Below are 14,079 nucleotides of genomic sequence, written 5' to 3'. Positions count from 1 at the left end.
TGCATTGAGAAGTCCCTGGGAAGACATTTCAGAATGCTGATTTTGTCTCTCCTAGGCACTTGATTGTTGGGAAAATTTTCAGAATATCACCCTGGAAGTTTATTACACTTACTTGCGGATATTCAAATCAGTTTCTAGTGGACCGTACGCGCCCGTTTTTGATTGATTTATTTACTTTTTTGTCGCACCTCCGGGTTTCTAATGATCCAGCAGATTTCGGTAGAGCATCTGCTTTAATGGTATGTGATGGTTCTCAAAGGTCATCTGGATTGATTTTTTTGATTAAGTCTGTTCTAATGGCTTCACATGCAATGTGATCACATCCAGAAATTGGAAGAAGAGAAGAAGCATAACGACATGCACAGCTCCATCCAGAAAGTGACTGGAAAGCGGAAAAAGTCAGCTGCCGGCGATTGCCTGCGAGATAACAGCGGTGAAATTTTGATGGAAAAAACGGCAACATCAGACAGATGGAAAGAGTACATAGGCCAATTATTCGCTGACAATAGGGGTCCGCAGCCTACATATGGGGATGCTAATGCAGGAGAGCGTCGGATGGTGGAATTCACCAAAGATGAGGTCAGAAATGCGATATGGAAGAGCGCTTCCGGAAAGGCTGCAGGACCGGATGGTATACTGTTTGAGATGCTACAAGCATCAGAAGACGAGATCCTTGACACAGTCACAGAGATGATGAACGCAGTATATCGGGAAGGACGTGTACCAGACGACTGGTGCAGATCAGTCTTCATTGCTCTACCGAAGAAAGCAGGAACCACCAAATGTGAGGAACACCGAACTGTCAGTTTGATGAGCCATTTAACCAAGATTCTTGTTCGTTTGCTAATAAACCGGATAAGAGGTCGAACATGCAATGAGATTTCACAGCAGCAATATGGATTTGTTCCAGACAGAGGAACACGGAATGCGATCTTCGTCATTCGCCTGCTTGGCAGAAAGAGCTATAGAGAAGCAACAACATCTGTATGTATGTTTTATTGACTACACGAAGGCGTTTGATAAGGTTAAACATGAAGAATTGTTCAAGACACTCGACGAGCTACACATTGATGACGAAGATAAAAGGTTGTTGGCAGACCTGTACTTGAGGCAATCAGCTGCGGTACAACATGATGGAGAAGTTGGTGATTGGCAGGATATTGAGCGAGGTGTGCGACAAGGATGTGTTGGTTCGCCATACATGTTCAACTTATACACAGAGTCAATTACGCGACAGTTGGACGAATTACTTGGCTTTGCAATCGGGGGCAGTCAACTCACAAACATGAGGTACGCCGATGACACGGTGATTCTAGCTGACAGTGCAGAGAAATTGCAGATGTTGATGGATGTTGTCTCCAGAGCAAGCGAGGAAAAGGGGCTATCGATTAACATCGCGAAATCAGTAACCATGGTCTTCAGCAAAACTGCGCAGCCACCTCGATGTTCGATAATGATAAATGGACAAGAGCTGAAGCAGGTTTCATCTTTTTATTACCTCGGTAGCCTGCTGACTTCTGACAGCCACTCAGAACAAGAAAGCAAGCGTAGAATTGGCATTGGAAAGACAGCGTTTCAGAACATGCGCAAGGTGATGAGGAACCGCAAATTGTCCATCGCCACAAGGAAACGGTTCTTGAAGACATACATATGGTCAGCTATGACATACGGCGCAGAGACATGGACAGCTAACAAGCCGATGAGACACAGAATAGAAAGTTTCGAGATGTGGTGCTATAGGAGAATGTTGAAAATATCGTGGACGGAAAGAAAATCAAACACAGAAGTAGGCCTACTTGAAATGGTGTCGGCTGAACGTGAGCTGCTCTCGACCATCATGAAACAACAGATGCAGTTTTGGGGCCATGCCGTGAGGAAGAGGCAAACTGAACACCTAGTCCTGACTGGATTTGTGAACGGGAAGAGATCATGTGGACGACAGCGACTCACTTTTCTTTCCGCAATGGCTGGATTAGATGGCGAGCTGCATTCGTGCGACGATAGAGGGAGCTGGAGGAGGCACACTGCATCAGTGATCGCCAACGGGCAGTGACGTCCATGGCAGAACAGAGAGAGAATGGCTTCAGTTGATCCTGGTGGTATCTATTGTAGTAGTGTCAAGTATACCAATATAGTGTCCATCATTGATAGCTTCTTGTCTATCAAACTCCATCAGAAACCATTATAAAGCATGAGAGATCTCTACACGAACAGCGTACAGGACAAATAATCATCCAGAAACCTACCTTATATTGATCGGATCAAGTTTGGCAGAATTACAGGCAGGTTTCCGAATAGGAAGATCAACAATACACCAACTCTCTTCTCTATATGACAAATCATTAAGAAATATATGGAAATGAAATAAGACTGATCATCTGCCTTGTGAACTTTATAAAGGCCTTCAATTTCATTTGTCAAGAAGCTTCGTGCAAACGACTCGGCTGCTTTGTATGTCATAGTAAAGTCATCAATATTTTGTACTTGCTAAACCCAAAATCACAAGTGCATTAGGGGACAAGGGACGAGCTACCAGACTGTTTTTAAGACGACAGTGGGAGAAAGTCAACGGTGTATAGTGTAACAACTATTCAATGTTCTTCTAGAACTTGCCGCATCGTACGACCTCAATAACAGAATCGGCGCTAGCATCCAATGACAAGGCATCAACAAGCTACGTTTTGTAGGTGACATTGCTCTAATAGAAGATGAAGAACTTCAATCCCTTGCGTACAATTCACATTGTACAACCCTTAACCAGATACTTGGATTGATATCAAAAGGACAGAAGTGCAGAACGTCTGCAAAAAAAAAAAAAACAAAACAAAACAAAACAAAAACAAAAACAAACAAAACCGAATAAACAAACAAACAAACACATACACTTCATGATAGAGACCTAGGGTGGTATTCTGAAAGATCTTCCTAAGTCCCTATTTACGTTTCTTCCTATTAAAGTCAGGAAATTAGGAGGTGCCTAGGAAAGAAAGAATTGGTATTCTGAAATTTCTTCCTACGAACTTCTTAATGCAAATTATGTCATCCTTATCCCCGCCCACGTCCTTTCTTAAGCCAATACGAAATACCATATCATAAGGTACCAACCAAAGACAATTCCATATCACTATGACGTAGGGTGAAATACACGTGTGCGCGCCATGTCTCCTTTCTCGTGCCCATTTCGCGCTTCAAAGTACATGTTGCGCGTATAAATGACAACCGCGCCCATCACAGTGGTTTGTAGCTTGCTATTCTTAACAAGGTACTTAGGACACAGGGATGGCGCTTTCCTAAATGTCTTCCTTAAATCATTCCCTTAGTGCATTCTGGAATACCACCTTCTTCCTAAGTCAATAATATGCATACTACCGCCACCTTCGAATTTTTTTTTTCCTAGTACAGGAAAAAAAAAATAGGAACAGACCTTTCAGAAACTTTTTTTTTGTTTTTATTTTCCTAGTACAGGAAAAAAAAGTAGGAACAGACCTGGCAGAAACTTAGCGCAGGAAGATTTTCAGAATGCCACTTAGGAAAAATTCTGACTTAGGAAGATTTTCGTAGGGAGGATTTCAGAATACCACCCCTAGACGCTCAGTCTAGGAAGGATATCTAAGGAATCTAGGTTATCATTTTTTTAACAGTTTAGCCACAACTCTCTGCCCTCTTTCAGCCTATAACTGCGTAATCAGACATTACAATATTTCTATGTGAAGCCAAAATTGAATGCACGTCCTTGGAATCGTTTAACTAATGGCGTATGTGCTTTATCTCAATGCCATGATATCTTATGAAATGTATGAAATGTCAGTGTCTCATTATTGTTTCAACTCTATACAATGTTACAGGAGCTGATGACCTTGTGCCGTTCTCCTCCTACTACCCAGAGGTGGGAAGAGGCTGTTATGGCGTTGTGTGCCTGGCAAGGCACAGACAGCATGGAGCACCAGTTGCAGTAAAGGTTATCAAGATCTCTTCTCAGCCAAACCACAACAACCACGTACTGGATAACATCGCAAAAGAGGTCCTCATGATTCAAATATTTTCAAAATATCAATCTTTCCCCAAATTCTACGGATGTTTTCCACTTAATGACACGAATTGGGGGATCGCGATGCAGTTCATTGGAAATCACACGACAGGGAAAGCAACAACCCTGTTCAAGGCACTACTGGATGAGCAGTTAGATTTGGCACCAATGCAATGGGTGAGGATTGCGATAGACATATCAATGAGTATATCCATCATCCATGAAAAGGGGTTTCTCCATAACGACTTAAAAGAGGACAATATTTTGATGGACGTACTACCGGATAGGATCCATGCAAGACTGGTTGACTTGGGCTCTTTGTCTCTCCAGTCATTCCCCATCTTTCGCCGTTTCACGGATGGACAAAAAGTAAAGTACAAGAACGGGGATATTTTCCAACACATCGCACCAGAGTGTGCCTACTGGGGAGCCCCTACGTCCGTTGACAGTGATGTCTTCCAACTTGGGAGGATAACAGAAAACATAGGGTATACATGCGGCATAGCAGGTTTGAAGCGCCTTGGAGGCCTCTGCAAACAAGCTAACCCTAAGAAAAGGCCATCCATTGATGAGGTCCTAAAAATCCTCCATTACCTACTTTACAGCCTATGGTAATAACAATGCCAACCAGTTCCTCAGATAAAGTGCCTCGTAGCGTTGGTTTACTCTTTAAGCTTAAGTATCATATCCCAGATTGTAGTAGGGGGCGCTCTTCAGGCATTGTCGAGCATAATGTGACTTTCTCATCTCTTGCTTTGAAGCAAAATTTCACCTTGTGGTATAGTGATTAATTCCCCGGGATTTTCGCAATGGACTTTTAATTTGGTAAGGATTGTTTTGTTCAACAATGGACCCTCCAAAAGTAACTCATCAGTTGGAAAACACTCCAAACAAATCGTCCCCTTCCGCTAAGAAGCCGAATATGTCTAACTGTAGTCCCACCGCTTGCAGTAGCCGTATGGAAACAAACGACGTAGCTGAAACCCCAGGTCAGTACGATAGCAATATGGCCGCGCCCTTGCACGGAGCCGAACCCACCGGCAATACACGACGGTCTCTAGACTTATCTTCAGAAGCACCCCCAGTGTGGTTTGTCACGTTTTTTTAAGATTTCGAATCAAGATTTGACTCACGCATTGAAGCTCTGCTAGACAAAAAGCTCAAAGACATTTCACTGAAAGTATCTGATCATGAGGAAAAGATGAATAACATGGAGTTTGAAGTGGGCGCCCTGAAAGATTCAGTCAAACAGTTGGAGAAGGAGAAAGAGATCCTCGTAAATAAGCTTGATGACCTTGAGAATAGGGGACGAAGAAAGAATCTCGTACTCTTTGGTATTGCAGAATCTTCAAACCCAACAGCGGAAGATTGTATGAAAACGGTCACTCAATTTCTGCAATACGCTGAGGTTCCAGAAGCTGATCTCTCAAAGATAGAAAGATGCCACCGAACGCCCACACATCAGCCTGTAGGTAAAGATGGGACTTATTCCAACCAACCAAGAAGAATCCATGTCGCGTTTTCGACATTTGTAACCAAGGAACGGGTCAGGAAAGCATGTATCAAGAAGCTTAAGCAGACCAGCTCCATGTACCATGATCTCAAGGTCTTTGTGGCAGAGGACTTGTCGCAAAGGGTTCTCCAGTTACGCAGGAAGAAACAGGAAAAATTCAAGCGCCTGAAAGACGAAGGCAAGAGGCCGTTTTTCGCTTATCCTGATAAGATTCGATACAGAGATCAAACCTCCGGGAAAGTCGTTTCAGTGGACTAATTCCAGGCACTACTACGGCAGTTTAAGATTTCAAGAAATCTTTCACAACATCAGCTAATGAGAGAAAGAAATTATTAGATAAAAACATTGAAGTTTTTTTTAGATAATGGAGTATATTTCGAAGACTTATCTAGTAAGTTTATTACCATACAGCTGTAAGCTGTACCGGTATTGCTGAAAGAAAAGGTGTATAAAGTAAAAACTAAATATATTGACAAGTGGAGTGAACAAATGCCTTCTCCGAAATATCTCTCATTTTAGCTATATGTACATCGTATTTACACGCAACTATTGCCTTAAACTATAAGTAGCTGTAAGTGTATTTAAATGTGATACAAAATTTGGGGTTCATTATTATTTATTTTATTATAATGTTTATGACCAACTTAGTCATTTAAACTTCATCATGGCGAGTGACGTGGTTAAAAGGAAAAAAAGTAGGAAAAATGTTTGAATCTTGGAGATTCATGATGTCTAGTTATGACTTTGTTATGGTCCAGTCACCTTTTATATCTCTGGATTTCCTATGATGCTCGCTATGTTCCGTTTTATTCTGAGAAGGGGATGTATACATATTTAATAGGTATGTGTGGTTGTTTTTTTTTTTTGTTATATATTACTCAGCTCTCCCTCTTTTTTTTTCTTCCTTTTTTTCGGGGGGGGGGGGGTCATTACAGTAACTCATTGCGGAGAGTTGGGGGTCATCTGTTTTAGGTGGTACTATTATACAGATGACGTGCCTTAGAGGTTTTTTTTTATGTTGATCTAATTCTTCAGTTTGCTGTTGTAGCATTGTAACATTGCATTGCATGTATGGTAATGTGCCTTTTTGTTTTGGCTCTGTAGAAACTGCTTATTATGTGTTAAAAAAGGCATACAATAGTATCTATAGCCACACAGTGTTCTTTTGCTCAAAGTTGTTCTTGTTGTTGTTTGCACTTCCAGACCAGGGCTGAGGTTGATTTGAAGCCACTGGTCACCTATCTTGGTGCAATTGCACCCCGCTGTTGTTTTTGCTCAATCTAGCTTTTTTGTATACTGACTTTTTTCTGATCATGTTTAAATTCAAAGCAGCAATTAGTGCTTTTTGTTCGTTTCTTTTTATGTTTGTACATGTAATGATATTTGATACTTTATATCAAGCAGCTCTATTCCTATATTTTGTTTCAACTACATGTATGTTATCTCCAGGCTACACCACGTTCTACAATGCAAATGCTTCTAGTGTTTGGTTTACGCAACTAGTGATATTATATCATGATTATCCATGGCACTAAAATTGAGTACATTTAATTGTCGAGGTATTCAAGATTTTGTAAAAAGAAGGAAGATTTTTCATTACTTAAGATCAATTGACAGTGATATCATTTTTCTTCAAGAGACACATTCCTCTGTTGAAGATGAAACATTTTGGAAACAGCAATGGGGGGAACATGCATGGTTTTCGAGTCATACTTCCAATAGTCGTGGTGTTGCTATTTTGATTCGCAATCATGTTTCACCAGTAACTCATTCTTCATATTCTGATCCAAATGGGAGATTTTTTATTAATAATGTCACTATTAATGGTTTATCTCTCTTACATGTTAATATATATGGACCTAATAATGATGACTCTGATTTTTTCCTTGAAGTTTTTGCTAAAGTAGAACAATTTAATTATACATCATTGATATGTGCTGGTGACTTTAATGCTGTGTTGGGCCCTCAAGATTACCGAGGAGCTAAACAAAGACATTCAAACACAAAAGTTAGTGAAATTATTCAAACTTTGATAGTAGAATACAATTTGTGTGATATTTGGAGACATTTTCATCCAAATTTGAAACAATATACCAGGCATCAAATAAACCCAAAGGTCCTATCCCGATTAGATTTTATTCTGTTTCAGCCAACTTTGTTAATAACTGTTTGCAATCAAAAATCATCCCAGGGATTCAATCAGATCACTCTGTGGTTACTTTGAATTTTAAGGATGATCAACCAAAGAAAGGACCTGGTTTTTGGAAACTTAATTGTAATTATTTACATAATGATGCTGAATTTGTAAAACTGATTAAAGAAAAGATAAAAGATTTTAGAATTGATAATAAAGATAGTCAGTGTAATCCTAATATTATGTGGGATGCTCTTAAATGTACAATAACAGGTGTTTGCACAGAGTACGGTGCCAGGAAAAAGACAGAAAGGAATGCCACTAAAAATAAGTTGTTTAGAGAGATAGATGATATTAACATGCAAATAAATAATGACCCTGACAATGTTGTGTTTATTGAACGCCTTGAACATTTGAAAGCTGATTTAAATAAAATTTTAGAATATGAAACTCAGGGCCTTATTATCCGCTCAAGAATGCGTTGGATTGAAGAGGGAGAAAAAAGTTCCAAATATTTTTGCAATTTAGAGAAAAGGCATGGGGAGAAAAAAAAAATTCATTCATAGAATAAAACATTCTGATGATGAAATGATATCTAACCATAAGAATATATTAGAAGAAATTCATAATTTTTATCAGAATTTGTATAAAAATCAAGAAGGACAAGACAACAACACCACATATTTTTTTTTAGACTCTCTTGAAATACCCAAATTAGAAGAAAATGATAAATTGTTTTTGGAACAACCTTTCTCTAAAAAAAGAAATATATGAAACACTCACCTCAATGAAACACAATAAAACTCCAGGATATGATGGTTTACCGGTGGAGTTTTATGTAGTTTTCTGGCCTGATATTTCTGACTTGTTATTGGATTCATTTAATTTCATTGGACAGTGGGCTTTTGTCTTCATCACAACGAAACGGTATTATTACTCTTCTCCCAAAGAAAGATAAAGACCAGATGTATTTAAAAAACTATAGGACCATATCATTGTTGACTGTGGATTATAAAATTTTGGCAAAGCTTTTGGCAAATCGATTGAAAAACTGCATTAATGAACTTATTCACTCGGAACAATCTGATTTTTTAAAGGGACGAAATATTGGAAATAATATTAGACTGATTATGGATTTAATAGAATATACAGAAAGTCATGACCTCCCTGGTGCCATTCTCCTCTTAGATATACAAAAAGCATTCGATAGTGTCAACCATGAATATTTATTAAAAGTTCTAAAACGATTTAATTATGGGGATAAATTTGTTGACTGGATTAAAACTCTTTATTCCAGCCGAAAGAGTTATGTTGTAAATAATGGATTTTTTTACTAAAGCTGTTATGATGGAAAGAGGAATCTTTCAAGGTTGTCCTATTTCTCCATATTTGTTTTTATTAGTTATAGAAACAATGGCTTTAGCTGTAAGACAAAATAATGATATCAAAGGTATTCCTGTAGAAGGAAAAGAAGTGAAAATATCATTGTTAGCAGACGATTCTTTTTTTTTTTTAGATGGCTCACTCAGTTCTTTTGATCATTTGTTTGATTTGCTTGAAAATTTTGCAGTATGTTCTGGTTGTAAATTAAATATATCTAAGTCGGAGGCAATTTGGGTTGGTGCTAAAAGAGGCTCTCAAATAAATCCATACTCTGAAAATGGTCTTATTTCGAAAACAGATACTTTCAAAACCCTTGGAGTTGTTTTTTCACTAGATGTCAGCAAAGTGTTTGCTCTTAACTACAAACCTAAATTGAAATCTATAGAAGCGACCCTAAACTGTTGGCGCGTCAGAAATCTATCCTTAATTGGAAAGATTTGTGTGGTTAAAACCTTATTATTACCTCAACTGTTGTATCTTTTTTCAGTATTATGTATAAAGATCCAAAAAAATTTTTTTCAAAGAGTTAGACAGAATATTCTATAGGTTTATTTGGAGTGGTGGAAGAGATAGAGTAAAAAGAAAATATGTTTGTAATGATTTCGCTTCGGGTGGGCTGCGAATGATCGATCCATATGTTTTTGCCATGTCACAGAAAATGGCTTGGGTCAAACTTCGTTTGGACAAAAATTACAGTAGTTTATGGAAGGTAATTGAACTTTCAGTATTAGAAGATTTTAATCAGATGAATGATATTTTATGGAAGTCTCATGTACCTGAATCTGTTTTGAATAAGTTACCATGCTCTATACAACTTGGTATTTTTTCAGGGAGAAAGCAATAAATAAGGAGTTTGGTGTGAAATTTTCAGATTTAGGATCATGTCAATGTTTATGGTTTAACAGAAATATTAGATCCAAATCAAAGCGATTCTTTTTTTATCAAGAGTGGTTCGATAGAGGTATAGTCTTTGTCAGTGATCTTTTAGATTCACCACTGCCTGGAAGCAAACTTTTTGAAGAACTTATTCTTGATTTCGGTAATTCGCCCACAGGAAGGAGAAAATTCATTTTTTTAATGAGCAATATTCCTCAAGCATGGTTAACTATATCAAATTGGGATCATAATGAAATTTTTGACACGATAGTAAATAACTTATGTTTAGCAAAGAAAGTTCCGAAATATGTTTACTCAATTATGTCAGAGGACTGTGCTCCAGCAAAACAAATTTGTTTTTGGAAAGACCTGTCGTTAAATCCAGATTCAGAATTGTGGGGTAACATCCATCTGAGAAATTTTAAAAGTTCTATTGACGCTCGAGTTCGTTCCTTTTATTTCAAGCTATATCATAGAGTTATAGCACTAAATGATTTTTTGCACAAAATCAAAAGGAAGGACTCCCCCAACTGCACATTCTGTCAGAGACTGCCAGAAACTGTTATTCACATATTTATTGAGTGTCAGCACGTAAAAAAAAAAAGTTTGGGATGACATAATTAATGTAATAAATCAAAACACTAAGAAAAATTATAACCCCTCCGTTTTTGAAAAATTTTTCGGGTTTAAAGATGATGAATTTATTACTTATATTTTCCTTATCCTGAAATATTATATTTATTTGTGTAAATTCAGAGGTAACCAACCCTCATTTCAAGGATTTAAGGTGTATTTAAAAACATGTAAAAAACTGGAGTATCGCATTGCTAATAAGAATGGAAAACTTGTTCTTCATTTCCGTAAATGGAGATTTGACATATGATGTAAAGGTATGTTATTGCAGTGAACACTCTGAAGTTATTGAAGCGATATTATTGTTTATGACTGTACCATTTCATATGTACAACATTCTTATTGACTTTATTCTATGCTGCTTTGCTTTGATTCTCTTCATTTTTTGACTTAATTTTTTGTTATTATTTATTATTAGTAGTATTTTTATCATTTCGAATTTTGTTGTGATGTTTTTGTAATCCTGTTCATTTGATCAATAAAAACTCAATGAAAAAAAAAAGTATCATATCCCAAGGAATATTTCATTTGTACTTCATAATTCATTGAAATTATCGAACATCTCATATTGTAACATTGTTTGGGCAACTGCAAAAAGTCTCATTGACAGTATATAGCTTCTACAAAAGAAAACTATACGTATATGCACCAATTCAGGTTATCGGGACCATTCACATCCTTTGCTCGTAGAATTAAAGGCACTATAGGTAAATGGCATTTTTTTACATAGTTTACTTTTTATGTTTCGTTTGTATTTTGGTCAGGTGCCATGTTCTGCTTTTTTTCTCTCATAATTTCAGTTAAAGAAGGACATTCATTCAAATCAAACTAGGTGATCTGATAATTTCATTTGCAAAACCGTAAAACGGTGATGGCTCTGAAATCTATCAGACACACTGGACCCCATATTTGGAACTCTCTTCCTTCTGATATTTAAACTTTGAAGTCTATGTACTCTTTTAAGAAAGTTATAAAGGCAATGCTGCTCCCTGGATATCAGTAATCTTCTAATATCATCCTAATTGTATTGTATATGAACTTCCCTCGTGGAAATATCGCCATTCTGATTTTATTGCGTAATATACTATGTAACTGACCATGACCTCTAACTCTTCACCTGTACCTCGGTGAGAAAATACATCGTCATTCTTTACTATTATAGTAATCCAGGTGATATAATTTTGTGTACTAGCAAAACAAACAGGCCTCTTCTCTCTCCTTTCTTCTATCATAGCTCTATGCAAGTCATCCCTTCCTCCTATTTTCCTACAAGTTATGTTATCTGTACGAGGGCTACATGCAAATCAAGTAATGCATAAAGGCACATGGTCCCGGTGTAGTGGGGCAGATATGTGAAAAAGATGCTCACATCCGGCGGAAAGTATGAAATTTTGCATAGAGGGGTATTTTGAGGCGCTGATTTCAAAAATTGCCGGATCCAAGAGATCTGACCACGGGGTCGGCCGCCATTTTGAATTCCAATATGGCCGCCGTCAAAGATCCCTATCTTCAGTTCTGAATGAGATTAGCCATTGGAATTTGATATATAAAAGCATGGTGATATGATGACTTCAATAACAGACTTATTTGATATGTCTGACAAGCTGCACGGCAGCCAATTTGAATTTTTATACATATTTGCCATGTTGGAGTGTTGAAAATCTCTATCTCGGGTTTGTAAATTAGGCTACCTGATTGAGCGCGCGTTTGTAACTGATAGAGTGCGCGCTGATGTATTTACATTGTGACGTCAGTGAAAGGTGCATTATGCTTCCTTTTTGCTGCACTTTTTGACATGCCCGTGAATGTTAGTCGTGATGTTTGTCTTCGTAGCCACATTGGAATTCAAAATAGTAGGCATTGCGTTTGTCAGACACATCACATCAGTTAATATCTTAACTCAGTATGTTAAAATACTTGTTTACACCTAATTTCAGGGTCACTCACCACTTAGAAATCGAGATAGGAATTTTTAATATTTCGTCGAGGCGGCCATATTGGAATTCAAAATGGCGGCCAGTCGATGTTTGTCAGACACTCCGAATCAATCTGTCATCAAATTCAATGTGTCAAAACGCTCATGTGTACCAAATTTTGGTGCCACAGTTCATTCAGAACTGAAGATAGGGATCTTTGAATTTGTTTTGTGATGGCGGCCATATTGGAATTCAAAATGGCGGCCGACCCCGTGGTCAGATCTCTTGGATCCGGCAATATTTGAAATCAGCGCCCCAAAATACCCCTATATGCAAAATTTCATACTTTCCGCCGGATGTGAGCATTTCGACCAATTTTTGTTACATATCTGCCCTACTAGTGGTTTTAGTCAAATAACCGAGGTTCCGTGACGTCAAATGACGCTTTGCCAGAGGGGCAAAAGTAAATTCCATGTGTATTACGCGCATGGCTCAAGCGCGTTGTACGCGTAGCGTATACCCGCCTGCCTATCATGAGACGTGGTAATTAACTCTTACGCGCATGCCCACTCGTATGGGGGTCCCCTTAAGCAATTTTTGCCCCTCAGCATGACTTGGTGACGTCAGTGGAACCTCGTTTATACGTACGCGGGCGTAATGTGCAAGTTTCCTACAGAGACCTATGCTATCGGCTCCTCTTTAGCGCTTACGCTGTGACCCATTTCCCCGAGTCCGAAGAAGTCCAATCCACTGCAGTCAGTGGTCTGATCACAGTTGGGCTCATGATTCGGATGAGGGGGATGTCAGCTTTAGCAAACTCCTTTTATGATGCCATAATAAGAAGCATATATTCACGCACGCTGGCATTACTACAGACTGCGTGATGCGCAGAGAAGGCAATGAAGGCAACGTTACTTGGCAACACCTACGCGCTTTACTCTTGATGGCAGCTCAGCTTCGGCAATCTTCAAATCAACGCTAACGGTGATCGGCAGTATCATCAACAGCGCCCTCTACACTACCGGGACTATGCCCCTTTAAACTGTAACTCTTCTGCGTTATTCATTGCATCTCTCGTATGTTTTATTGTACATTGTAAAGGCGAGGAAGAAACTGTATTGTTGTATATTCTAAAGGCAATGAAGAAACTTACTTTGTTAACAATCAATGTTTATGTATATATATATATATATATATATATATATATATATGTATGGCACCAACAATGTATATACTATATGTGTTTGTATCTGCATGGGCAATGACGTAATGCAGAAACCAATAAATTCAAATCAAGTCGAGTCAAAAATCATATTCAATTGACTAAAAAAACCTTCATCAAATACAGTATTCGAACTGTAATATATAAAGCTTTCGGTAGTCACATTGAAAACTATCTTGCTACTAGCACATTTGTTGATTGAATTTTACTGTTTTAGCTGGCTAAAGGCCTGCTGCAGGTATTTTCCTAGACTTCACCGTATAATTTGATATTAATCAGCATTCCATTTCATTATTAAAGTTACAATATATTAGGGTTTTTGCACACACTCATTTTGTGTGACGACTGAAAATGGGTAAATTGGCCAACTATGAC

At 38.1% G+C, this 14,079-nt stretch overlaps 1 protein-coding gene and 1 pseudogene across 1 annotated transcript; both read left to right on the top strand.

The window, feature by feature from the left end:
• Positions 1-4,111: 4,111 nt before the first annotated feature.
• LOC140246816 (probable serine/threonine-protein kinase DDB_G0281745) lies at positions 4,112-4,642 on the top strand. The gene has a single exon (XM_072326145.1). The coding sequence runs from the start codon at positions 4,112-4,114 to the stop codon at positions 4,640-4,642; it is 531 nt and encodes a 176-aa protein (XP_072182246.1).
• Positions 4,643-4,874: 232 nt separating this feature from the next.
• Positions 4,875-5,799, top strand: LOC140226491 (uncharacterized; annotated as a pseudogene).
• The last annotated feature ends 8,280 nt before the right edge of the window (positions 5,800-14,079 follow it).

Source organism: Diadema setosum, chromosome 3 (genome assembly GCF_964275005.1).
Source record: "Diadema setosum chromosome 3, eeDiaSeto1, whole genome shotgun sequence".
NCBI classification, from domain to species: domain Eukaryota; kingdom Metazoa; phylum Echinodermata; class Echinoidea; order Diadematoida; family Diadematidae; genus Diadema; species Diadema setosum.
This window is presented reverse-complemented; position numbering and strand designations above follow the sequence as displayed.

What these genes read in the sequence shown, in the direction of transcription:
- LOC140246816 (XM_072326145.1), top strand. Translation starts at nt 4,112, where the DNA reads ATGCAGTTCATTGGAAATCACACGACAGGGAAAGCAACAACCCTGTTC.